The following is a 26,967-nucleotide window of genomic DNA, read 5'->3' on the forward strand; positions in this document are numbered from 1 at the left end:
GGCCTTGATGTTATGTGTACTAATTGGAATTCTCTTTGGATTACAATCTTCCAGCCTTACAATCTTCCTTACAATAATTAACAAATCTTCCATTTCAATCATTAATGCACTTTGGTTACGTGTGCATTGCATACTTGCAGACATGGACACAACTTTATCTTGCTCACAATACTTATGAGCTTTGGTTAAAATTGTCCATTGTCCATTGTATTGGGCCATTATATCCACTAATTAAAGCCAAATTCGCTTGCAATCTTACTTTTACTTTCACCACTTTTAAATCTTTTAATTATATCATGTTTGGATCAAACTTTCCTTTTCCTTTTTTCACTTGATGGCCCAATGCTCTGATACTTCAACATGGTCAATGGGTTCTAACACAACGAATAATTGGAGTTTGTAATACAAACCCCACCAATGTCAGCCTCACAGAAGCCCTGAGATCACGGTTGGGTGGAAGGAATGGCATCATCATGCCCACAACTGTGCGTGGCAAATTTAAAAAGGCACATTAATCAAAACTCTGCTGCGTATAGCAAGGGACTGTTGCAATTAATTTTACCATGTAAATCAAAACTCACATTAATCAAAACCATGTTAAGCAAGGGATACCTATAGTTGCATTGTTTCATCTCCCTGCTGACTGAGTCTGCAATTGAGAGTGATTCACCAATCATTGCATATCAGATGCCGGGCTCCTTTTCCTATAGAAGGAACATGGATGGAAAAATCCTGCAGAATGGGTGGCAGGAGGAGAAAGGGAAACAGGAAGTTTTCTATATTCTAAAGTATTAAACTTATAACTTTTATTAGGGTAACTCCAACACACTGAAACAATAAAACCAATAAGACCACAGCAGTTGCAATCAAGATATAGCAATCAGTCATACAAAATCAGTCATACAAAAATACAGTATAAAAACTAAGATTAAAAAGTTAACTATTAAATTTCTGGACAAATAAATGTTTTGTTTTAATGTATTGATTGTGAGCCGTCCCAAGATGCCTTGCATGGGGGATGGCATGCAAAAGTTTTAAATTATTATTATTTTCATTATCATTATTCTAAAAATAATTAAAAAGTTTTCAGCTGGCACAGAAAAGAGTAGCGGGTAGGCACCAGGTGCACCTCTGTGATCTCTGTCTTTTGCCCTGTTTAGGTAAATAGACATTTTAATATGACTGTGGAGTCCACCAAGTCTTCTCAGGGACTTTGGGTCTGGGGAAGACAGTGCTGTACACTCAGCAAGCCTGAACACTATATACTTATTAAGCCAGCTGTGACCTGAAACTGTGAATGCAAAAAATACTAGTATTATGTTTAGCCCACCCCTGAAAATAAAGGGATGTTCCAGGTTTGCAGTGCTTACCTGGGTTTGCTTTCCTTAGAAAGAGGTCACTGGAAGATTACGGTGTTTTGTATTTCATTGTATTTGGAAATATAGAGGTGGAGGGGTAGACACCATTTCCTAGTGCCTCCACTATACACTGGTGGAGTCATAGCTTAACATTACAGGAAAAAACAACTCCATTGCCTTGCATCAGATCTCCAGAAAGAGTAAGGCCATTACCTAAAAGGCAATCTCCAGTACTTGCTCTTTCTGTGACTGAGTTTGCATGGCATGATACTCTGTTGTGGGTTGTTACCCATAACATATTGTTTCATGCAAATCTGGACAAGGCAGCTTGTATCTGGGCAACAAGCCAGAAACCTTTGGGCTGCTGTATTGGGCCATTATATCCATGATGAGTTGCCATGTCACCAAAAATCATGTGACTGGCCCCATTAAGGACTTGGGGAATCAGCTATTGAAAGAATGGCAAAGGTTGTTGCCAAGTAGCTCCCAGGGAGCTGCCTGTGCTGGCCACGCCAAAAGAGCCCAGGCAGCACCTGGGGGCAGTGGGCACAGCCTTCTCCCACTTGTATTCACCACGTGAGCCCTTTTGGTTCACTATGGCTTTTACCCTTTTAATTTTTTTCTGAGATCACAAAAAATAGAAAGTCTATATGTATCACTACTACACTATCCAGTATGTGTGTGTGCATGTGTGCACGTATATCCATTCCCTTGGTATGTTTTAAAAATGAAGCTTATACTTTGATGGTGGGAGGTCTAAAGGGGGAACAGGCCATAGCAAGCCTCAGAGTGACCTGGTTTGCATAACATGTTAATCCATTTGTCCTTGGTGATGTTAATAAGTAACCAAGTCTGAGCAGCTGCATAGCAGTATTATAAGTTTACATCTAGATTGGATGAAATCAGTTGCACATGAGTAAAGCAGAGAAAAATGGCTGCAAAATAACAGCAGCAGTGAGGCTGTGAAGCAACCACAACAAGGTAAGATTAAGGGTGTGGAGGGAATTCCTTGAAATCACTGCTTTCAAGCAAATAATAATAATCTCTAGGTTAAAAGTATTGGGATGAATGCTACATAAAGAACTCCATGATATTGACCAGTGAAGAACTTTGTCATGAGGGACTTCCAGACAAGTCATGGAGACTAATTACCTACAGATCTTACTTGAAGCAGAAAAAAATATGCCTAAAGTTTTTTTTTTAATGTTTGTCTTGATTTCTTTTTTAGAGTTTCAAATTTATTAGGTGAACACAATCCATTGGGAAATGGTGTCTACAGATCTGTAGCTGAATGGCTGGAAGCCATCAAAATGGGACGGTACACAGAGATTTTCATGGAAAATGGATACAGTTCCATGGACACTGTGGCTCAGGTGTCATTAGAGTGAGTAGCTTTCCCGATCATTTTCAAAATTATTTCATTTTCAATGAATTTCATTTTCAATGAAATAAGGGAGAAGCCTACTAGAAGCCAGATATTGAGTAAAAGTAGAGGACCAATGGATGCATTTAAAATTTTGGATATCATCTGATTCTAGGGACACCTCACCATCTATATACTCTGACCAGCAAGAGAATTGAATTTGTGGTTGCCACCATTGTTGACAATACAGCCATTCCTATATAAATGGCTGTATTGTCACTTAAATTTGAACATGGCTAAAATTAGCGCTTGAATTTGAACATGGCTAACAGCTAGGAAACGGAGATGAGCACCGCCCCCTAGAGTCAGACATGACTGGACTTAATGTCAAGTGGAAACCTTTACCTTTAACAGCATCCCAGGTGGTTGGTCCTTTTCAAAGGCACTTTTACCCTGATTCTACCATGGTGTAAATGTGAGAGTTTTGAAGAAGATACTCCTTTGTTGCATGCTCCAGTCTTGACTTCACAAGCACTTTAGATGTATATTTGTTTAGCCCTTCCTGCCTTGGAAGCCTTAATGTGCTTTCACAGCACCCTCTCTTTTTAAACTTCCCCTCATGGGATCAGAAGATTCTTCTCTGCAGAAGCAGAGAAATGATCTCATGGAGAAAGTTTGCAGAGAAGAGATCCCATGACAGGTAAGAAGAAAATGAAAACAGAAATACACTCCCTGCATCTGAGATTGTCAAATGCAGCAGTATTTAACACAGCCAGGATGCTAAGACATTCCCTTACACCTGATGTCTAATATTGGTCTCTTAGTCTAATAGTCTAAGATACAAGAGGATTAGGAGGTTTTCAGAAAGCCAAAGCAGAAACGCAGGCCCATGAGCGGAAACCATTTTTTTATACGAACACCCTTGCCAGCATGTTAGTGAGCTGTGGCATAAGACTGCACACTATTTATTTTTAGGTAAAGCATTTTGAAACCAACAAACATCTTCACCACTTCACTTTTCTGTAGCCAGTCTAGAACAAGTATTGCATAATTTGCCAGGCTCAACTATTTATTTCATCATGCTTCTCAGCAGCACTGCTTAAGCTTCAGAAAATCCTTGTCCGTTTCAACGTTTAGTTGGCTTTTTAAAAATGTTATTATGCACTTTAGTGTTCATCTGCATACCTACTTCTTTAAAAAAAATTCTCTCCCCTCAAAGCTTGGTGAAATCAAGTAATATCCTGGTTGTACCAGGCACCCCAACAGGTTGAATTGCAGTTAGGTATGCATGCTTTGTCTGTTTAATTTCCTCCCTTCTGAACACTTTTATGCAACTGCAGAGGGAAAATGCAAAACGAACAATCTTTTAAACTGTCAAATGTAGAGAATATATCCTGGCTTTCTGACTCTGCTAATCTACATCACTTTCCCTACAACTGGATCAGCTAAAGAAGAGGGAATCATGATAGAGTCAATCATGGAAGCTAGTCAGTGAAGCATACAGAGTGAATTTGTTCCTTTCTCCACCAAAACTCAGTGCAGTGGAATCAGTCTCTGATTCCAAATAATCATGGTGATCTTCTATTTACAACTCACAAGCAGATTCCAATATTCTGTAATTAATATTTCAGCCTGAATTCAGCATTTTTAATTCTAGTGCAGCAAATAAGATGCTTGCATGACACTGGTGTAAACATATAAATGAACACTAGCAGATGTATACAAAATCTAATAAAAAATCAAGCAGTTTTCAAGGAAAACAATATATTCTGCACATTATTTCTGTTTGTATTGTATTGCATTTTATTGGGGAATCTCAAATTCTACTCAGCCTGAAGATCTAATTAATGGTCAGTGCTGCCTATGATCAAAATTGCCCTATGGCATTGCTGGGACTTCCACCTTCTTATGCTGTCAAGATTATGACAGAATTTCAGTTAAGAACAAAGTTCACTACTTCCATTCTATAGTGTGACCATAATGATTAAAAAGAAAAAAAAGCAAAAGATGCATTTTTAATTTATACACCATATTTGTTATTTTGTAGTATCTTGGTACTGTGTTTTTTGTGTCATGGGTGGGCTACTCCACGTAATATTTGGAAAAAGTCTGTCATTCAAAGAAGGCAATTGTGTCATTTTGGTCAGGTTTCTCCTGTATTCTTGCATGTACTTCTTTCTTAGATGAATCCAATCTTATGGAATATACCGCGAATTCTGAAACTAGTATAGCAAATGCCTTTTTCATTTCTCTTAAGTAACAGATATATAAGAAATTATTTCAGGATTTGTTACAATTTTGAGAATTGATAGACACAAGAATTGATTATTTTCAGAATACCACAGAAATGTTTTCAAAATCTCAACTATCTAGTGTGTGCAAACTAACACAAATGCATCATAAATAAATCCAATATCTATTGAGATTTGGAATTTTTAAAGCAAATCTATCCTGGCCAGTGCTTAATTCCACCTGGAATGTACTCTCTCAAGAAGGAACTAAACTTGTAATGCAGCATCTTCTCTGGTTTCAATGAAGTTTTAATCCCACATCTTAAGTGTTTTATATAGAATGTAGTCCAAGTGTTCCCAGGTTCCATGTAATATGTTTAGAATATGGATGTAAGGATTTCAAAGTAGTGGAATTTCCCAGGGGATCAATGTCACATGCTGAAAATGTGACAACATTCATTCTGTGAAAAAAAAAATATGCAATTCAAGCCCACAGAGACTAGACCCTTATTCACACTGCAGACACACACACAAAAAACATAAGACATCCTCTCTCCCAAGAGAACATGAACTGCTGTTCTTCTCTGTGTAAAGACCATAGCATCTTTTTTTGTTGTTGCTAGTTGCAAAGTCGTGTCCGACCCATCGCGACCCCATGGACAACATTCCTCCAGGCCTTCCTGTCCTCCACCATCCCCTGGAGTCTATTTAAGCTCATGCTGACTGCTTCAGTGACTCCATCTAGCCACCTCATTCTCTGCTGTCCCTTTCTTCTTTTGCCATCTATTGTTCCCAGCATAAGGGTCTTCTCCAGTGAGTCCTTCCTTCTCATTAGGTGGCCAGAGTATTTGAGTTTCATCTTCAGTATCTGGCCTTCTAAAGAGCAGTCAGGGTTGATCGCCTCTAGGACTGACTGGTTTGATCACCTTGAGGTACAAGGGACTCACAGGAGTCTCCTCCAGCGCCACAATTCAAAGGCCTAAATCTTTTGGCGCTCAGCCTTCCTTCTGGTCCAACTCTTACAGCCATACATTGCAGCGGGGAAAACCATAGCCTTGACTATATTCACTTTTGTTGGCAGGGTGCTGTCTTTGCTTTTTGGTATGCTGTCTAGGTTTGCCATAGCTTTCCTCCCCAGGAGCAAATATCTTTTAATTTCTTGGCTGCAGTCCCTGTCTGTGGTGATCTTGGAGCCCAGGAAAATAAAATCTGTCACTACCTCCATTTCTTCCCCCTCTATTTGCCAGGAAGTGAGAGGACCGGATGCCATGATCTTAGTTTTCTTAATGTTGAGTTTCAAGCCAACTTTTGCACTCTCTTCATTCACTCGCATCAAGAGGCTCTTTAGTTCCTCTTCACTTTCTGCCATTACAGTAGTATCATCTGCGTATCTGAGGTTGTTGATATTTCTCCTGACAATCTTAATTCCAACTTGTGATTCATCTAGCCCCTCCATTCTCATGCTGTGCTCTGCATATACGTTAAATAGGTGGGGTGACAGTATACAGTCTTGCCAAACTCCTTTGAACCAATCAGTGGTTCCATGTCCAGTTCTCAGTGTTGCTTCTTGACCCGCATATAGGTTTCTCAAGAGAAAAATTAGATGGTCTGGTACTCCCATCTCTTTAAGAACTTGCCACAATTTGTTGTGGTCCACACATTCAATGGCTTTAGCATAGTCAATGAAGCAGAAGTAGATCTTTTTCTGGAACCCCCTAGCTTTTTCCATGATCCAGTGTATTTTGGCAATTTGATCTCTAGTTCCGCTGCCCCTTAAATCCTGCCTCTACTTCTGCTAGTTCTTGGTCCACATACTGCTGGAACTAGCTTGTAGGATTTTGACCGTAACTTTGCTAGCATGTGAAATGAGAGCAATGGTGCGGTAGTTTGAACATACTTTGGCATTGCCCTTCTTTGGAATTGGAATGTAAACTGACCTTTTCCAATCCTGTGGCCACTGTTGAGTTTTCCAAATTTGCTGGCATATTGAGTGTAGCACTTTACTGCATCGTCTTTTAAGATTTTGAATAGCTCAGCTGGAATACTGTCTCCTCCACTAGCTTTGTTGTTTCTCAGACTGCCTAAGGCCCATTCAATTTCAATTTCAGGATGTCTGGCTCGAGGTCAGTGACCACCCCATCGTGGTTATCAGGGATGTTAAGCTCTTTCTTGTATAGTCCTTCTGTGTAATCTTGCCACCTCTTCTTAATCTCTTCTGCCTCTGTTAGGTGCCTGCCATTTTGGTCCTTTATCATGTCCATCTTAGCATGAAACATTCCCTTCATATCTCCAATTTTCTTGAAGAAATCTCTGGTCCTCCTTATTCTACTGTCTTCTTCTATTTCCTTGCACTGTTCATTTAAGAAGGCATTCTTATCCCTTCTAGCTGTTCTCTGCAATTCTACATTCAATTGGGTGTATCTTCTCTTTCTCCCTTGCCTTCTGCTTCCCTTCTTTCCTCAGCTATTTGTAAAGCTTCCTCAGACAGCCATTTTGCTTTCTTGCATTTCTTTTTCTTTGGGATGGTTTTAGTTGCTACCTCTTGTACAATGTTGCAAACCTCCATCCAAAATTCTTCAGGCACTCTGTCTATCAGATCTAATTCCTTAAATCTATTTGTCACCTCTACTGTATATTCATCAGGGATATGATTTAGGTCATACCTGAGTGGCCTAGTGCTTTTCCCTACTCTCTTCACTTTAAGCCTGAATTTTGCAACAAGAAGCTCATGATCTCAGCCACAGTCAGCTGCTGGTCTAGTTTTTACTGACTGTATAGAGCTTCTCGATCTTTGGCTGCAGAGCACATAGTCAATCTGATTCCTGTGTTGACCGTCTGGTGATATCCATGTGTAGAGTCGTCTCTTGGGTTGTTGGAAAAGAGTGTTTGCTATATGACCATCGTATTCTCTTGACAAAATTCTACGAGCCTGTGCCCTGCTTCATTTTGTACTCCAAGGCCAAACTTGCCTGTCATTCCAGTTACCTTTTGGCTTCCTACTTTAGCATTCCAATCCCCCATCATGATAAGGTGTTGTAGGCCTTCATAGAACCGGTCAACTTCAGCCTCTTCAGCACCAGTGGTTGGGGCCTAGACTTGGACTACTGTGATGTTGAATGGTTTTCCTTGGATTCCAACTGAGATCATTCTCTCATTTTGGAGATTGTATCCCAGGACTGCTTTCCCTACTCTTTTATTGACTATGAAGGGTACTCCATTTCTTCTGAGGGATTCTTGCCCACAGTAGTATACCTGATGGTCATCTGAATTAAATTCACCCATTCCTGTCCATTTTAGTTCACTGATTCCTAAGATGTCGCTGCTCAGTCCTGTCATCTCTTGTTTGACCATGTCCAGCTTGCCTTGATTCATGGATCTTACATGCCAGGTTCCTGTGGAGTATAGATCTTTACAGCATCGGGCTGTCCTTTCACCACCAGATACATCTGCAACTGAGTGTCCTTTTGGCTTTGACCCAGTCACTTCATTCTTTCTGGCGCTACTAGTACTAGCCCTCTGCTGTTCCCCAGTAGCATATTGGACACCTTCCAACCTGAGGGGCTCATCTTCCGACGTCATATCTGTTTGCCTTTTGGTACTGTCCATGGGGTTTTCATGGCAAAGATACTAGAGTGGGTTGCCATTTCCTTCTCCAGTGGATCAGCCTTTGTCAGAGTGCTCTGCTATGACCTGTCCATCTTGGGTGGCCCTGCACAGCATAGCTCATAGCTTTATTGAGCTACACAAGCCCCTTCGCCACTACAAGGCAGTGATCCATGATGGGGATAGGATCTTTAGCAGGGTATTTTTAGCACATTACTCAAATACCAATTCCCAGAATTCCTTTGAAGAAATCCCAGTATGATTTTTTTTAACAGTACAGTTAGGCCCTAAAAAGAATTATATTGAGGTCTGACCAGTTTTAGCAATGCCAGGCAACATTTAGCCTTGACTCTGATTAGGCCAGGGAATCTTCTCATTTACAAACTCAGCAAAAATAGAAACATAGTGAGTCAGAATAGATCTCCCAGGCCATCTAGTCTGACCCATGACTCCAGTCAGCTCCACTCGTGTAATACCGAACAAGTGGTTATGCAATCTCTCCTTGAACACCCTCATTGATGGGGGCCCCACCACCTCCCATGGAAGCCCATTCCATATCCTAGGGGTCCTAACTGTCAGAAAGTACTTCCTGGCATCCAACCTGAAACCCAGTTCCTTGAGCTTTGCTCCACTGGACCACATCCTTTCCTCCTGCTCTAGAGAGAACAGGACCCTTTAACATGTGACAGCCCTTCACATACCTATATGTCACTATAAGATCTCCTCTTCTCCAGGCTTCTCCAGGCTGAAAAGACCCAGCTCCCTCAACCCAGCTCCTCTTCCTCCTCCTCTCATATGTCTTCCTGCCCTGTCTGTCTATCCTCCTTGTGACCCTATGGTGAACTGTCCTTGTTATGTCTCTCTTATAATGTGGAGCCAGAATTGGACACAATGCTCCAGTTGTGGGTGCAGTGGAGTCTTATAGAGTAGTACTAGCACCTCTCTCAATCTGGAAGCCAAGCTTCTGGCTATATATCCAAAGATGGTGTTCACCTTCTTAATCGCCATGTCACACTGCTAACTCATGTTTAGCCTGCTGATTCCTTTCACAAGTGCTGCTCTTTAGCCACTTTTCACACAACCTGTACCTATGGCAACTATTCCTGAATCCCAAGTGCAAAACCTTGCACTTAATCCACATTGAACACCTTTCTGTTGTCCCCTGCCCACTTCCTCAGGCTTCCAGATCCTTTTGGATCTGGACTACTTGCTCCCCAGTTATGGCCACCACCCCCGCTTTGGTATCATCTGCAAATTTGGTCAGCAGACTGGTTATCCCCGCCTCCAGTTCACTGATAAAGAAATTGAACAGAATCAATCCCAGAACAGAGCCCTGGGGGGCTCCACTCTTCACAATGATCCCCCACTGACAGACACTCTCTGCTTGCAGTCCATCCAGCATGTCCTATTCCATCAGAGAGTGCATCAGTCTATCCTGAAGCTCATCGCTTTCTCAACCAGAATATCATGTGATGCCTTGTCAAAGGTCCTGCTGAAAGCCAGATAAAAGGCATCCACCACGTCCCCTCCATCTAGCCACCTTGAAACCTTGTCATAGAATTCCACAAGATTTGTCTGGCAGGACCTATTTTTGCAAAAGCCATCTTGCATGGCTGCCAACCCCCCATCCCCATCTAGAATTTTCCTCATTATGAGCTTTCCCATCATCTTTCACAAAATGGATGTTAGGCTAACTGGCCTGTAATTTAAAGTGAATGGCAGAGTGATGACAGATGACAAGGAAGAGGCAGAGGCACTCAATTCCAACTTTGCCTGTCTTCTCCCCCAAGAAAATCTACAACCAAGAAGAAGCACAAGTTGAAAGTGAAAGATGGCAGCCCAAGATTGACAGACAAATCGTCAAGGAACCTAGATGGAATGAACACTTTCAAATCTCTAGGGCCCAATGGACTCCATCCCAGAGTCAGGAAAGAGCTAGTGAAGGAACTGTCAATACCACTGGCTATTATTTTTAATAATCTTGGAAAACAGAAGTGCCAGATGACTGAAGAAGGGCTAATGTTGTCCTTACCTTCAAAAAGGGGAAAAGGTGAACCTGGGAACTATAGATCAGTTAGTCTGACATCATTCCCTGGAAAAATTCTGCAGCAAATTATTTAAAAATCCATCTGTGAGCACCTTGAAGAAAATGCATAGAAGCCAGCATGGATTTATCAAAAATAAATCCTGTCAGAGTAATTTAATATCATTTTTTGACAGGGTAACCTTCCAAACGGTTAAAGGGAACAGTGTGGACATAATCTACCTAGACTTTAACAAAGCTTTCAACATAGCACCAAACAACATTCTGGTAAGCAAATTAGCAAAAAGTAGACTAGATGGAAAAACTATTAGGTGGATCCAAAATTGTGCTCATCGATGGCACCTTCTCAGATTGGATGGAAGTAACTAGTGGGGTGCCACAGGGTTCAGTCCTGGAACCAGTGCTCTTCAACAACTTTATTAGGAGGAAGTACAAAGAAAGATAATCGAAGTTGCAAATGATACAAAACTGTATGAAATGCCAAACACCCCTGAAGACAGAATGAAGATCCAGGGCAGTTTTGATAAACTTGAGCCCTGGGCTGAAGGCAACAGAATGAGATTCAGTAAGGGCAAATGCCAAGTCCTCCACCTATAAAAAAGAAACCAAATGCATCGATACAAGATGGGGAATACGTGGCTCCACAGAACTGAACAAAAAAAGAAAAAAATTATCTTGGAGTAATTGTGAACAATAGGCTAAATATGAGCCAACAATAAGATGCAGCTGCCAAAAGGGCAAATGCTATTTTGGGATGCATTAACAGAAGTATTACTTCCAAATAACGAGAAGTAGTAGTTCTTCTATACTCCTCACTGGTCAGACTTAACCTGGAATACTCTGTCCAGTTCTGGGCACCACAGTTGAAGAAAGATGCAGAAAAATTAGAAATAGTCCAGCGGAGGTCAACAAAAATGATCCAGCATTTGGAAACACTGCCCTATGAGGAAAAACTGAGAGAACTGGGCATGTTCAGCCTTGAGAAGAGAAGACTGGGGTGGGAGGGGGCATGCTATCCCTCTATAAGTACCTCAAATCCTGTCACAAAGATAAAGGAAGAAGCCCAGAAGAAGCCTGTGAGCATTCACAGACCTTCAGTTCCACATTCACCATTCCTGCTGGCCAATGTACCTCCACATGTGGCATCAGTAATACATAGAGCAAAGGGGCACAGCAAGCAGGTGCACTGGCTGCCATTCCTCACGGCCAACCATGGTGCTGCTTGCATGTGGGACTCCATCTGGGTCTGCTTGTTTAGAATCTGGACCACTGCAAAGCAGACTGGAGTCCAGGAAGCTGAAAATTAGGAAATCCAATAGGTTTTCCACCCAAAGTGAATTCCTTGCAAGCAATTCTCTTGGAAACCACAGAAGTTCAGAAGAGTCAAAGCTGAACAGGGTGCAGTCATGCACTTGTGCTGTTCCTATTCATACAAGTCTGAAGAACTTCCCAGTAGATGTCCCAAGCTTTTGACAGTTCCTGGAAGTTCCTCATCTCTAACCCTTGTCCTCTATGTAGTTGATTTGGGCCCTGTTTGATTCAGGAGTAATTTTCACCCAGTCAGATTTATTTGCCTTTCAGCTTTTGTGGAATGTTGTTGTTGTCATTCCATGAGGAAATCCAGATGATTTTGAGAGCCAATTTGTGTACATTGCATGCTTACACAGATGCAAGAAGTGTGCTGGTTGCTTCTCCTTTTGTCACATCTGTTGTTGGTAATGCGTTAATTGGGATTTCAACATGTACTTACTTGTGAAATGAGTAAACATCAGATGATGTCTGAGGATCTTAGACTACAGGTACTACAGGATCATATATTCAGAAATAAAAAGGTCTTGAATAAAATGTGCTCACAACAATATCAGGCAAGTCTGTTTTTAATAGGGATTATCCTCCCTGCATTGCACTTGGAAGTGGCAAGAAGAAAGGGATTGGGCTGCCACTTTAATCTTTATTCCAGGCAACCCTAACCATTTAAATGTGCGTTCATGTTTTTGCCATTTGAGCTTAGATTCTTTGGGAATCCATTTATTCATATGAGTAGTATTGATTATTTTGCAAGCATAACAGTTGTCACAGTCCAGTCAACAGAGTTTTTAGAAAGAGCCTCTATGGTTCCAGAGGAGCCTTTTATCATACTAGTGCTTTGCTACTTTGGTGGGGGGGGCAATTATGTTCTTTTATTTTAATGTCCTTTTATGTTTCCTACCCCTGCTTCCATTATTCTCCTTGACGTAGAACATTTGATAAGGAAAAATAGAGGAATTTCTACAAAATACTTCCTCACTATTATTGGTAGGAATCCTCCATCTAGAAGCACCCCAGGATACCACTGCCAAGATTAAATTTGGACAAACATAAAAACCTAGCATAATCATTTGCTGACTTCCATAATCTGTTTCACAAGTATTATCAAACTCCTCCCTTTATCTCTGCATCTTAAAAGAAGCACATCTAGCCCCAACTTGAACTTAAAAGAAACACCTCCACTCCCAGCCATTTCCAGCTGACTGATCTAGCAAAGAAGCATAGAAACAAAGCAAGTTAGGCCTCCCGGGCCATCTAGTCTGACCCCTACCACAGCTCCGCTCATGTAATCCCCAACATATGATTGTCCAAACTTACCTTGAACACTCTTACTTATGGGGCCTCTACCATCTCCCTTGGGAGCCCATTCCATATCCTAGGAATCTTGAACATCGGGGGCCTGGCATCTGGTTCCTTGAGCTTTGCCCCATTGTAATTCACCCTGCCCTCCACTGCAGGGAAGAACATGTCACGGCCCTCCTCCACATGACATCCTCACCCATATGAGCCTGCCTGACTCCTTAGATCAAAACAGGACACTCTTCTACAGGAGCCATCCCCAAATATGTGTGTGTGTGTGTGGGGGGGGGCAAATAGGAAAAAAGCCTTCTCTGTGGCTGCTCCCCCACCTCTGGAATAAACTCCCAAAAGAAATTTGCCTGATGCTGTCACTATTTTCATTTTGATGCCAGACAAATATGTTCCTTTTTAATATCTGTTTTAATTGATCCTGACTCCCTTCCATCTATTTAAAGTATTATGATTATATTTGATTGTTTTTAAAATTAAGGCTTTTAAATATTTTGTTTTATATTTTAAAATGTATCTATATAATTTTGTAAGCTGCCTGGGGACTTTTTAAAGCAATTGGCAGCATAAAAATGGAAACAAGCAAACCTATAAGTTTCTAAAAGATCCCCTCAGAGTCTCCTCTTCTCCAGGCTGAAAAGACCCAGCTCCCTCAATCTCTTCTCATATGCCAACCCTCCCAACCTGGCTACCATTCTTGGCTATGTCTCTCTTATAACGTGGAGCCCAGAACTGGACACAGCACTCCAGTTGTGGGAGCGCCAGAGTTGTGTATAGCACTAGAGTCATGTAGAGGTGTAGCAAAGATACTGATCTGCATCAGTATCTCTTTTTTTCCTCTTTCAGAAGACCTAACATATATCATGCACCCCTAAATATTCATTAGCTGAAAGAGTATGATTCAGTTTTATTGTGAGCAAAATTCCTAAGATGTTAAAGCAGAAGCAAAAACTGAGAAATCATGCATCAGCTATGCATCTTCTTTGGCCCAGTTTGTACATTATATATAAACTGACTATGGGTTGGATGCAGTTGTAGAATTTTACAATTGAAATGTCTTGTTTGAGATTTGTTATGAAGTCATGTCACCCTGACTGAGTTGATTATTTGCTCTTGAAAACAGTTGCAATGGGCTGGTAAATTAAAATCCAGTATTGCCATACCTACCGGTTAGTTTTTGAAGCCAATATCTAAATACCCTAAAACACACGGTTTCACATATGCACTTTTGCTTCACTTGACATGGCTAACAGATGATGGTGCAGTGTCCATGTATAAATGAGTATGAATGTGTGGTATTCCATGAAAATATTAATAAAATGATTTGCCTCCCTCAGAATTCCTCAGATGCTTCATATAAAGCAAACTCTTTCCCATTCACTTTTTTGTCTCAGAGCAACATTTTGGTAGAAAATTCAGGAAAATGGTTAAGAACCATTAAGAAGTATTTAGAACAGGGGTCAGCCACCTTAAACACTCAAAGAATCATTTGGACCCGTTTCCCACAGAAAACAAAACACCGGGAGCTGCAAAACCCTTTTGACTTCTAAACTGAAGATGACACTGCATATATCGTTTTTTACCTTTATGCTATGTATGAAAAAACTATAGTGTGTTGCATTTATGAAATCAATGAACTGCTACAGAGAAAACAATTTTTTATTTCTGCATGCAACAAAAACATTTTGAACTCCAAAAAAAAGAGATGCTGGGTTGAAGGTTACTTTCAAATAAAATACTCAATTTGAGTCCTCCTCGTATTTATGAAATAAAAAGCCAAACTTAAATTATGATTTTTGCTCAGATCAACCCTCTGCATCAGTTCTGAAATGGCTTTTTTTCTCTCATCTCCATCTGGATATTTTTCAGCAAAGGCTGTGTGTTTATTCTGGAAATGTCTTGCAACATTCGACTTTTTGTTGTTTGTCAATTTCTCACCGCATATTAAGCGTACTGGTAAACCAGTCTCGTCAGCAGTGAAAGCAAATGAATCTGCCCACGTACCATTAAACACTCTGTTTCCTTCTGAAACTTTTATTTTCTTGGATTTATCCATGATTGGCCTACCGGGGGTCGAAAAGCTCAATAAACTGCGTGCCAGCGGGTGTCACACTTTGTTGTTGTGACACATATTTTGAGTGACGAGGAGCCACAGCAGAGGGATGAAAGAGCCACGTGCAGCTCTGGAGCCACGGGTTGCTGACCCCTGGTTTAGAAGAACCTCCAGCAGAATAAATCATCTTCACTGCTTCAAAGCTCTCACAATTTGTAAGTGTTAAAAGCCTGAGAATGTGGTGGGAAAAAGAAAAGCATTTAGCTCCAGGCATGCTGAATCTGACTCAAGCCCAGGGGCCTGACCCATCCCACTTGCAGAACCCAGTCTGTCCATCCAGGCATCTAGGATGGTCGGGGCACTTCTTCTGGACCTGCCCGTTTCCTCCAAACACTGACAGTTTGGTGGTTCCACAGTTTTTCCCCATTTTAAAAGATTGAAACCCCCCACTGGTGGTAAGAGTACAGTGGTACCTCGGTTCATGAACGCCTCAGTTCATGACCAAATCAGGTCGCGCACAAAAATTTCTTAAAAGTTTTGACTCAGGTCACGAACTCCGCATTGGATGGTGACCGCGACCTCCCCATCCCCCCCCCCGTGGGGAGATGGCCGCAATCGTGCTGGGGGCGGGGGGAGGGAGATGGCTGAGATCGTGCCCATCTTTCCTACAGGAGTGCACCCGTGATTGCACCCATCTTTCCTGCATGAGCGCAACCGCGATCTTGGCCATCTCCTCCCCCTGCATGATTGTCCCTGTCCCCCCTGAGCGTGTCCACGTTTGCGCCTGTCTCTCCCTCCCCCAGCGCACCCCGTTCACGCCTGTCATTCTGGTGGGGCGGGGAGATGGCCACGCTTGTGCTCGGGGCGGGGGGGGGGGGAGATGGCCACGATCTTTGTTGTTCTTTGTCACTTTGCTTCACATTTTTCTGCTTAAAAGTTACAGAACAGATTGACCTTATTTACACTGAACCTTATGGGGAAATTTAACTTGACTCACGACCAATTTGGGTCACGACCAGAGTCCTAGAACGGATTAAGTTCCTGAGCCAAAGTACCACTATATCAAACTATAATATGATGTTATTTTTGCTGTTTCTCTTTGTCCACTACTGGAATACAGTCCTTGGGTTGAAAGAAGATCTATGCCCCAGCCTACACTAAAACTTAAAGAACCTTCAACATTTTCTGAAAAACCATACTATGCTTCATTTGCAAAAGAGAAGAAAATGAAATAGGTTTTGCATTTGAATGTGTTGTGCTCTGTTGAATAAGTGCATTCTATTCCAGAGCTGGGACTTAGAGGCATCGGATGAAAACCATCTCAGAATAGTTTTTATCCTTCAAATAGCATTGTTAGAACTTAGTGTAAAATTCATGGGTGAGTTCTCCTGATTCCATATCCTGCAATTTTAACTCACCTTAGTTACAGTTTTGAAATTACTTAATTGAAGACACTTGCCTTAATTGAAGACACTTGCCCTACAAATAAAAGGCAAGGAGCAGAACTGATGTGTCTGCTGTGTGATACAAAGGTGAGTAAGTCTAAATTGTGTCACTGAAACCAAAATTTTAAAATGTGTTCTTTATTTCTCAGTGTACAGCTTAAGACTCCTTCAAAGGGTTTTGTTTTGTGTCTTTCAGGAAACAGAACCTTTGGAAGTTGTTTTGAACTGTCCACCTGAGTCACCGAAAACAGTTGTAAAATTTCAGTGGCTTCTTTTCTGTAGTCCAGTCAGAATCCTTCCTTCTTCTAGTATGGCCCTGCTTAAATGCACAGTCTTAACACATCTTCCTTTCTAATAACAGCCCTCTGAAAAATAATGTGTGCCTGTAGCTATTGCCCAAGTCCTGTGCTCTATTCATGCTACATCAAGAAAAAGCCTTGTTCCAACATTTTTTTTACTGTGCAGTTCTAATTCTAGCAAAGGAGATGGATGCCCTTGTTTTCCACCTGTGCTTCCATCTGGAAGACTGTTACCACTGAGAGAGAGAACAACTACTTTCTAAGCATGAGGACTGTCTCGGGTGGCTTTCAGTGTCTTTGGAGTTCTTCCCTTACTCTCTGCAAGGATAACTTTGCCAGAACAACCTCAAGAATAGCTAGCTTCTGAGACTGGCCTCTTTAGTAATGGCTCAACTGTAATCGCTAACAACAAAAGGTGGACTTCTTCACATCTCCCTTTTGAAAGATATGTACTCATGGAAATTCAGAACTCCTTGTTGCTTATCATCCAGTGGACAGCTCTGAACATTTGTAAAAATGTGTGTGTGTATTCTGTGTTGTTGTAATTGTTTTTGTTTTGTTTCAAAATAAATGTTTATTTATAATAATAAAAAAACCTTCATTCCATGAGAAAAAAGAAAATCAAGAATTCACCGGCTCTTGCTTTTTAGTCCTCATTCTTCATTCTGTGACATGAAGATTATTTCAAGAAGAGCTTTGATGCTGTGCTGCTGTTAGGAAGGGGATAAACAACAAGAGCAGATGAACAAGCTTAGGCAGAAGTCTTTCAGGAATCCAAGAGTCTCAGCTGTTCCTCATTTAAGCAGCCAGATTTGGGGAAGTTAGAACTTCAGGGCTAAAGTTACCATAGGTGGATTCTTTAATGTGCATATATACATGGGGCTAGTCATGGAAATTATGTACCTGGAACAGTTCAACTGTTTCTTTTCTGCTCTGACTTTCTCACAAAGTTGAGCAAATACTACAGGAAGTGTTTTGGTCATGGATTCTTCTCATGACAAAAGCAAAGCTCATTGGGGAAGGATGTAGCCTGCTGCAGCCTCAAATTTGTTGCTTCAGCAGAACATGACTCTGGTTCTTATGAATTAACCTGGAACTAGTCGTTATGGGGGGGAAGGGTTTCAGGTCAATGTGTCAAGTGTTAAAACCAACAGTTGAATAGTTGATGTTTTTTTAATCCTTCTCTCAGTTTGTAGAGCAGCCTTTCCCAACCTGGTGTCCTCCAGAGATTTTTGATGATAACTCCCAGCATTCCTGAGTATTGACTCAAACCAATGAGATATGAAATTCAAATGAAATTCAAAGAACCCTGACAATGAAGTACGATAATACATTCTAAATTTTTTCTTTCTACTGGTCAAATTGTGCACATACTTGCAATAGGTCTAGTTGGCAGGTTCATGGGGCATGACAAGCAACAATGTTTTTTACTTTTGTTGGCCTGCTGTGGTTGGTCTGTTGCATTGTCCAAACTCCATCCTGGTGTTTCACTGTGTTTTAGTCTGTTCTGTTGTTTCTCTTTAGCACAGTTGATTCCTCTGTCATCTGAACCAGAAAGCAACTTGCTGTGGTACCGAGACCAGGCCCATAGAGCCACTGTGGGAAGAGTGGCTCATTGGTGCTTTGTGAAGCAGCTAACCAGGGTGCACCACTGACAGCTACCATTTGGTGCAACTGTCAGGGGTACTGGTGCTCCTTCTGCCTTGGACAGGAGCAGGCATCAGTACTAGGAATAGAGCAGTGCTGCGCAGTGGATTCTCATGCCACTGCTCCCAAGTGAGCAGGAGCAGCGAGAATCCACTGTGTGATGGGCTGTGCGCTGCAGCATGTGAGCAGTTGGGCAGCGGTTCCTGGTAGGGGGCAGCAAGTCACAGTGGATTCCTCTGTGCTGCCCTTCTCTCTTGAAAGAGCAAAGCGCCTTGCAATGCCCCTTGTGAGCCAGTGACAGAGGTGAGAAGCAGCTGGGCCATGGCAATGATGGGGAGGTGGCACTGCTCCCCACATTCTCTTGCCAAAGAGCTGTCCACAACCTTTGTAGACACCGGCTTAGGAACATGGCTGAGGGAATCTTCTTTGGTGCACAGCTGCTTCCTTCCCCTGACTTGTTCGTGAGCATATGGAGCTTTGTTCTGGCCTGTGCAGTGGAGGCAGAGGGGGAATCAGCTGAGTGAGACTGCTGCTTTCCACAAAGCTGCTCACTGAATTCTTGCAAAAAGCAGCTCATGAGAAGCAGTGCTCCGATACATGCAGAAAGGACACAGAGGAAATGAGTTGAGTGGTACAGTGCTGCCCAGCTTCTTTCTGCAGGCCCAGCTGATTCCCCCCCCCCCGCCTTTGCATGGACATGGATGAAGTGGTTCCCTCTGGAGCACAAGGGGAGGGTGCCTGAACAGCTTCACTTCGTCTGTGCTGCACTTCAGCGCACAAGCCCTGTTTGCACAGCAGAGGCTGCTTGACAGCGGTAGTGAGTCAAACTCAGCTCATGATCTCATTTGTCAAAGTGAGGATCCTCATTCCTCCTAGTAGTGCCTGCCTGGCAGACTGTGAAGGAAGAGAATGGCAGATGGCAGGAGGGACACGATGCTGAACCTGATTGTCTTTCAAGCATAACCGGGCAAAAAGCCACAAACAATGGAAACACATTTGTTGTGACTTGTGAACCCTGCCAGTGACAGATTCTGGGTTCCACTTGCTGGTGATTTGTAATTTTTCCTGGAACACAGGAAGCTGCCTTATAAGAAACTGAAGGTTACCACACCAGGGTAACTTGGGGCTCTCCAGATGTTTTGGTCTACAGCTCCCATGACCCCACACCAGTGGCTATGCTGACTTCAGCTTACAGGAGTTGTGGGTCAAATTATTGAAATGGCCACAAATTTCCTACCCATCCCTGCTCTAGGCTTTCCTCCAGACATACCTGGAGATGCTGGGACCTGTTGCATACAGGGGCTCTGCTTTGTTTTGTGTGGGGTTTTTTAAGCCAGGTTTTAGTGTATCTTTGATAGGCAGCACTTTACCATCACTGGTATCCTTTCTATGGATGCCACATCAATATTGGAGCCAAGCCTAAGGGTTTGGGCCACATTCACAGGAATGAATGTGTTGTTGATTTCCATTTTCCAAGATTTATTCATCTCTAGACCACACTGTTTCTGACTACATGCAGGAATTTGGAGACAACAGCTTTGTCTGCCTGTCTTGCTTTGCTAGCTGTACAAATCTGAGCTGTGGCCTGCCTTGCTTGAATTGCTGTGTACTGTGTTGTTTCCTCTCTTCCACCCCATTCTCCCCAATACCAATCCAGCCTATGGGGACAATGTGTCTGCATGCAATGCACTAGAAGATAAGACCTGATTCTGGTTGCATGTGTGTCAGGGCCTGCATTTAAATGACATCTGCTGCTGAGAGGTATTTTGAATAAAGGATTTCTAGCTTCAAGACCAAGGCATTTTAACTGTGACTGTGTCCCTGCCACCCCAGTCTGTTGAGTTCCATTGGCTTAGCACTGCTCCTTTGCCTCAGAGGATTTGGCGACATACAGGTATGTGAGGGGGTGTCACATGGAGATGAGTAGAGACCTGTTCTCCCCTGCAGAGGAAGGCAGGACACACTCCAACGGAGCAAAGCTCAGGGAACCAAGGTTCCATTTAGATGCCAGGAAGCACTTCCTGACAGTCAGGACCCCGAGGGTGTGGAATGGGCTTCCACGAGAGGTCGTTGAGGCCCCATCAGTGTGGGTGTTCAAGGATAGGCTGGATGTCCACATGGTGGACATGTCATGAACAGAACTGGCTGGTGCCAGAGGTCAGACTAAATGGCCCAGGAGGCCCCTTCTGACTCACTCTGTTTCTATGTTTCTATGATTTTTGCGGGGGAGTTGCTACCTGTTTCAACCTCAGGCAAAGGACAAGGACATAGACTGCTGCCAGAGTATTTCTCATTCCATCAACATGTAATTTTGTCTTCCTGTCTTACAGTTGAATGTAAATTTCTTTTGTGAATCTTCTATAAGTCTCTTGAAAAGCCTGATAGACTCTAAAATGGGAATATAGATATTCTAAATAAAGTATTGGATATGAGGACATTGGCAGCCATCTTTAGGCTGGTGGGTGCAGGGGGAATATGCTGCTGGTGCCCCAGTACATGTGCACCATGTTTGGCTTCCTCCACTGTCTTCTATGAGCACCTTTCCTTTCAGTCAAGGAGCAGGGAGAAGCTTTAGAAGGTAGCAAGTGTAGGAGTTGCTGCACACATCGTATGCGTGCATGAGAAAGGGTAGACAAAGCAGACATCCCTGTGAATGTGTGTCTAGTCTTATTTGCGGTTTCACTCTAGAGTAGGTGCAAGGTGCCCAATCCTCAGACACTGAGGTCCTAATCTGGGCCAGGGTCCCTGCACACCATTATAATGAACAACTTTAAGACACAACTGCAAGATACACATTTAAACTCATATCTGATTTGGCTCACAGAGGGCATATGACCAGAATCTGGCAAAGCCAAGCCATGTGGCAGCACTGTCCAGTGATAACTCCAGGAAATTACAGAATGTGGCAGTGGGTGAAACCCTTGCTGAATATTTCAGCTTTTCTTTTTTCTTAGTTTTTAAAGCAAGACACTAGAAGTTTCAAGTACAAAGATATACTTGTCAGTGTGCATGCAGTGTTTGGTGAAATCTCAAGTGCCAGAGTTTTGTATCACTTCAGACTGAATGTATAGATCTGTTTCCTCCACATAAAATTCTAGCTTATTCAGATGAATTAGGAAGAAAACTAGACCAACATCCTTGGGACTAGTAGTTTTCTATGCAGAGAAAGGATGTTGTTATTGTTTGTTTTTGAAGGGTGGAACATTTGGCCATGAGAATCTCCACCTGCAGTACCATCCAGTTACCAGCTTTTGTAGAAACTTACTTGTTGTTTGTAGGAACTAAGCTATCACAGGCCAAGTTATTTATGATGTGTGTACCCACTAATTAGTGCAACTGGAATACACTTTGGCAAAGAGTAAACATTTCAAACTTGCTTATGTAAAATCAAAGAAAATGGACAAATATATTCAATGCACATAATTTATATGCGTTAAAGAATTCTGCTTTTAGGCTGAGATGCCTTAAAGGGAATGCAATGTTTTTAGACAGCAATTGAAAAGCATCCATCAAATATCAAATATGTGTGCTGCAGTCTGTGGTGACCTACAGTTCCTTGGCATGCTACATGCAGCAATTTTTGTTCCCCTCGCTTTGCAAAGGAAGAGACAACATGAGAATTTAGAGGGCATCAGGAATGTAGAATGACTAGAGGCAGACCAAGTTTTCCCCAAAATGTCTAAGGAAGCTTCTAAAGACTTCAACATGAATCAAATCCAGCCTGGTGCTGCGTGTCAAAACAATACAGGATTTGTCACTAAACCTAAATATAGCTTCACAAAAGCACTGCTGAGTGAGAAATATCCAGAACTTGGTAGAGAGGATAATGAATGAGAGGCTACTGAAACATTTTAAATTGGGCGGGGGGGGGGGGGGGTTATAAATCAGTTTTGGAAGGGGCTTCCAAGATCATCTCATCTGGGGCAGGCTATTTTTTTGAGGCTCATGGCCACATTTGACTATTTTGGAAGGGGGACATTGATGCATTTTACATTTTTGTCCCAATTCCAGGGTTCCCACTTTACTTGTCCCACCTTCCTCCTGCTCGCTTCTTTCTTATTCCTGCCCCTGCTACCCACCACTCAAACCCCTCTGCTGCTTCTGCCTCCTGTTGTGCACCTTCTCTCTATTTGTTAGACATCAATTAAAAACATTCCTTTTTTGCAACCATTTTGACAGGTGAGATAATTGGTTTTATGGTTCTAATCATTTTTACATTGTTACTTGCTATTGTTATATTATGATTTCAGTGCTAGAGAATTTTGGTTAATTTTATTATGTATAATTTTATTTTATTCTATTTGACTTTTAGGCTATTTTAAAGAGCTTAATATATGTATGTTTAATTTTATGTCCCCTTCTCATATTACATTACATTATTTTATTCATTTTTAGCTTTATGGATTTTCTACAATCAATGGATTGTATTTTCTACCATTAATTATTACATTTTATTGTGATATGTGTTTGAATTCATTGCTTTAACTGTTGTGAGCTGCCCAGAGAGCCTATGACTAAGGGGGAAGCATACAAATCAAACCATTAAAAATAAATAAATAATAAATGGACCTTAGCAACAAATAAGCAGAAAGCCAGCAGAAAGAATAAGTCCTTTGACTGGATGACTTCCTGCTTCCTGACTCCTGAACTCAGCAAGAGGCAGAAGTGGCAGTGCAGGTGAGTGGCATTCATAGACACCCAGTTGCTGCTCTCTGAACTAGTCCAACCCCTTGCGGCATAGGGTGCACCTACACGTGGCCATCCATCTTCTGCTTAAACACCTTCAGCAAACCGTTTTCAGAAGTAGCCTGCTCAATGAGATTTTAATTATATTTTGTTTGGCTTTCTGGCATTACGAAGGGCACATGTGTGGAGTTCACTTGTATTACTAATCATTTGCATGTTTTCATTAATGAAAGTCCTTGGACAACCCAAGCCACAGAAAATGTGAGGCAAAGGGGTTTGGGAGCTTGAGCCACTGCAAGTCATCATGGAACTAGTTTTATGTGTCCCTATGTACCCTAAAACTGCCACAACATGATGAAGTGGCTGAAAAGCATGACTCAGCACTAAGAAAAGTGAGTAGCTAATAATACTTTTGACAGTCAGGACATTTGAAATGCTTGTAGCAAAGGCTTCTTGATAGAATGGACTTCAATAAGCCTTTTCCTGAACAACTCATGTGGAAGTTGCATACTTCAACTTAATTGCAGATCCACTCTCAAGTTTTTAAGACCTCCTTTGAGTTGAGATATTGCCCTTCTCTGTCATTTAGGACCTGGGTTACTTCATTGCCCCACTTCTAACTCCAAGATAAATTTAGGTGGATGCCTGAGTTGGGTTGAGGGACGCAAAGTCCTTTGGAAGGGGAATGGAGAATTTTCCCTCCAAGTAATACTTAACATTTACAGTAAAGTGCTTTAAGTGGTATGGCTAGAGAACACTGACATTTAAAAATAATTTTAAAAATGCATGGGTGATCAAATACAGCCAGCTTCTCAGTGAATCAACCTTTTGGAATCAATGTGTGCTTTCTTCATGCAGGGATTTGAGGCGTCTTGGAGTCACACTTGTTGGGCACCAGAAGAAGATAATGAACAGCCTTCAAGAAATGAAGGTCCAGCTGCCAAATGGGATGGTGCCATTGTAACTTTTTAATTATTATTTTTAAACTGTCACTTCTTCAAGTGATTAACCTTGCACTTTGTAAACATAGCGCTGAAAAAAGAGGAATTTGTTAATTCTGGAACAGAAATTCCAGCCACATACTTATGCACAGTGAACTTACCTTCTGATGACTTCATCATGAAGTTAGCTCAATGGGCATCAGCTGTAGACATGGGGATGCACCACATCAGAGATTTAATAATTTTGGCTTTAGCAAGAAAACCCTTTGCAGAGTACCTTGTCTGTACATGGCATAAATAGCTCTCTCATGTATATGTATATGTATATGTATATGCATATGCATATGCATATGTATATATGCACACATATATATAAAACACATCAAACCACCCTGAAAATGAAAATGAAAAACCCTGTAAAATCCCATGGACTTACTTGAACTGAAATATTTTCCAGCCATCTGTGGGCTGAGTGAAACTGACAGTTTACTCAAGTTTGCTTCAGATCTTCAGCATTAAGGGAAGACTGTCAAAGAGCAATATTAGACTATTTCTTTGTGGAGATTTCTTGTTTTGTACATTTTTAAAAATGTAATGCTGTTACACAGTAGCTGATCCCTAGAAATCACTGTACAAACATTTCTTGATCAATGTTCAATGCAATACAGGGTGTGTTTTGTTCTCCCTTTTCCTAATGAATTTCTTTTTATAGTTGGGACTGGGAGACTGACACATGTACAATATACATATAAAATTTTGTCCAGTTTAGTGCACAGACAAAACTCGTGCTTTTGTTGGTGATAATGCAGGCATATTTCACAGGAGCACAATATTTGGTATTGGTTCCAGAATTCAGTTTCCTGAAGGATATCTGTTTCAATTGTGGGCTGGGGGAAAACACATTTCTGTTGTAAAACTATACTTGGAAATATACTGAGAATTCTCAGGAGCAGAAAGAGGTAGCTCCACAAAGTTTCCCAGAGTCAGCTTCCTATGCAGTGCCCTGCAAAGCTTCTTGCCCCAACCAAAAGCAGGACTTGTTGTGCAAAATTATGCAAATGTGCATCATTTCACCAGGCTACTGAATTATGTATTTTTGAGCACAGAGTACATGACTTCAATAACACCAGAAACATTCAGAATGCTATTCTAGGGAAGGAACAGTTATTATTTGCATCTTTATCATTTTTGAAGGCGAATACTGGTCAAGTCCACCTTTACCCTTTCTTCCAGAAGTATCATCTGAAATAAGTCTTCTTGCCTAGAAGTGGAAATTCACTCCATGCTAAATAGGCCTGGAAAATGCAGCAATGTTGTAATGGCCATAATCAACTGCAAGGAAATGGTAGCTTTCTCTTTAGATTTAATTTTGCATACAAAAATTTATTCCTATCTACCCTCTTTACTTGGATTAAACCAAGCTAATAAAATGATCAAGAGCACGGTACTAAATCTGAACTAAGGACCTTCTCCTTTATGTAGTTGGGGCGAGTCCTGATACAACAATTTCTTGATTATAGTATGATTTCTAAAGTCATGTCTGGCCAGTTACTCATTGAGACACATTGTCCATGGCTTACCAGTGCTCCATTTATTTCCATAAGTCATTGTATAAATAAATACAGGCAGGCCCCATGCTGTCATGGTTCATGGGATCATCTGGAAGCAACCTTTCATTTTCCAGTCACATGCATTGCTGCAAGACTCACTGAGTAACTGGTTATGGTTATGGAAGAAGAAAGTTGCTGAGATGATGCTGTCATGAGAAGTAGCTATGTTGGTGGTGGCCCTTTCCTTTAGCTTGCCAACCACAAAGGCATGGGATGGAGCCATACAGCAGATCCTAATTTGCTCTGATAAACTTAGAAGCCATTCTTAATTCCCAAAACAGGTTCATCACCAAGCAAAGCTTCTATAAAGCTCAAAATAAAAGACTCAATGGATGAGGAGCCCCACTGACACAGGAGTCATCAGCATCCTCATCTTACTTTTCTGTTTTTCAGGCTGCAGCCAAATAAACTATCAAAGCAAGTGGAGCTAACTTCAGAATGAATGCATGCATAATCAGGATGCGTGTAAGATGTTGATTTTAAAAGGTGCTGGTAGGTCCACCCAAATCTGCTCTAGTTTTAATTCAGAATACCATATGAATGTCCCAGAATTTCCTGGAGATGATTGAAACATTGGTCGGGATTCTGGACTAGCAAAACAGACCTCCAGGTCCTTTTGCAGGATGATGCTGACGTTAATACACATCAGATCCTAAGAACCTCAAGACTCTCTAGTGCTGCTTCCTATGTACATACACCAGTTTGTAGAACATACAAAGGATGAGGAAGCCACAAAGAGAGCTTCAGGGAATGTAATTTCAGGGCCTGAGGCTGGTATTATTCTGTTTCTAATTGAACTGAAACCTCTATTGGAAGAACGTCCCACCCACTTCTGGTTAAAAATAGCATCAGAATGGACAGTAGGTCAAACAGCATGCAGGTCAGTAGATCCTAGTCTTTCACACTGTAGTGAGATGCACTGTATTTCTGTTCCTATCAGGTATAGTTATTCCTTTTAAATTTGCATCTCTAGATTGATAGACATGAACTGGTATCTTCATTTGTCCTCTTTTCTTTGATGATACATTTCCTCTTTTCCAGTACAATAAAGTGGTCAGCCAAAAGCCTAGC

The 26,967-nt window shown here is 41.6% G+C and overlaps 1 protein-coding gene across 1 annotated transcript in view; it reads left to right on the plus strand.

Annotated features, from left to right (window-relative positions):
- Window positions 1-24,309, plus strand: part of EPHA5 (EPH receptor A5) — a 262,453-nt gene extending 238,144 nt beyond the window's left edge. Inside the window, exons 17-18 of the mRNA XM_044447269.1 lie at window positions 2,587-2,742; window positions 24,204-24,309. Coding sequence (XP_044303204.1) covers window positions 2,587-2,742; window positions 24,204-24,309 — 262 coding nt within the window. The remainder of the gene's footprint in view (window positions 1-2,586; window positions 2,743-24,203) is intronic.
- Window positions 24,310-26,967: the final 2,658 nt, after the last annotated feature.

This window comes from Varanus komodoensis, unplaced genomic scaffold (genome assembly GCF_004798865.1).
Source record: "Varanus komodoensis strain SLA01 unplaced genomic scaffold, ASM479886v1 scaffold51, whole genome shotgun sequence".
In the NCBI taxonomy this organism is placed as follows: domain Eukaryota; kingdom Metazoa; phylum Chordata; class Lepidosauria; order Squamata; family Varanidae; genus Varanus; species Varanus komodoensis.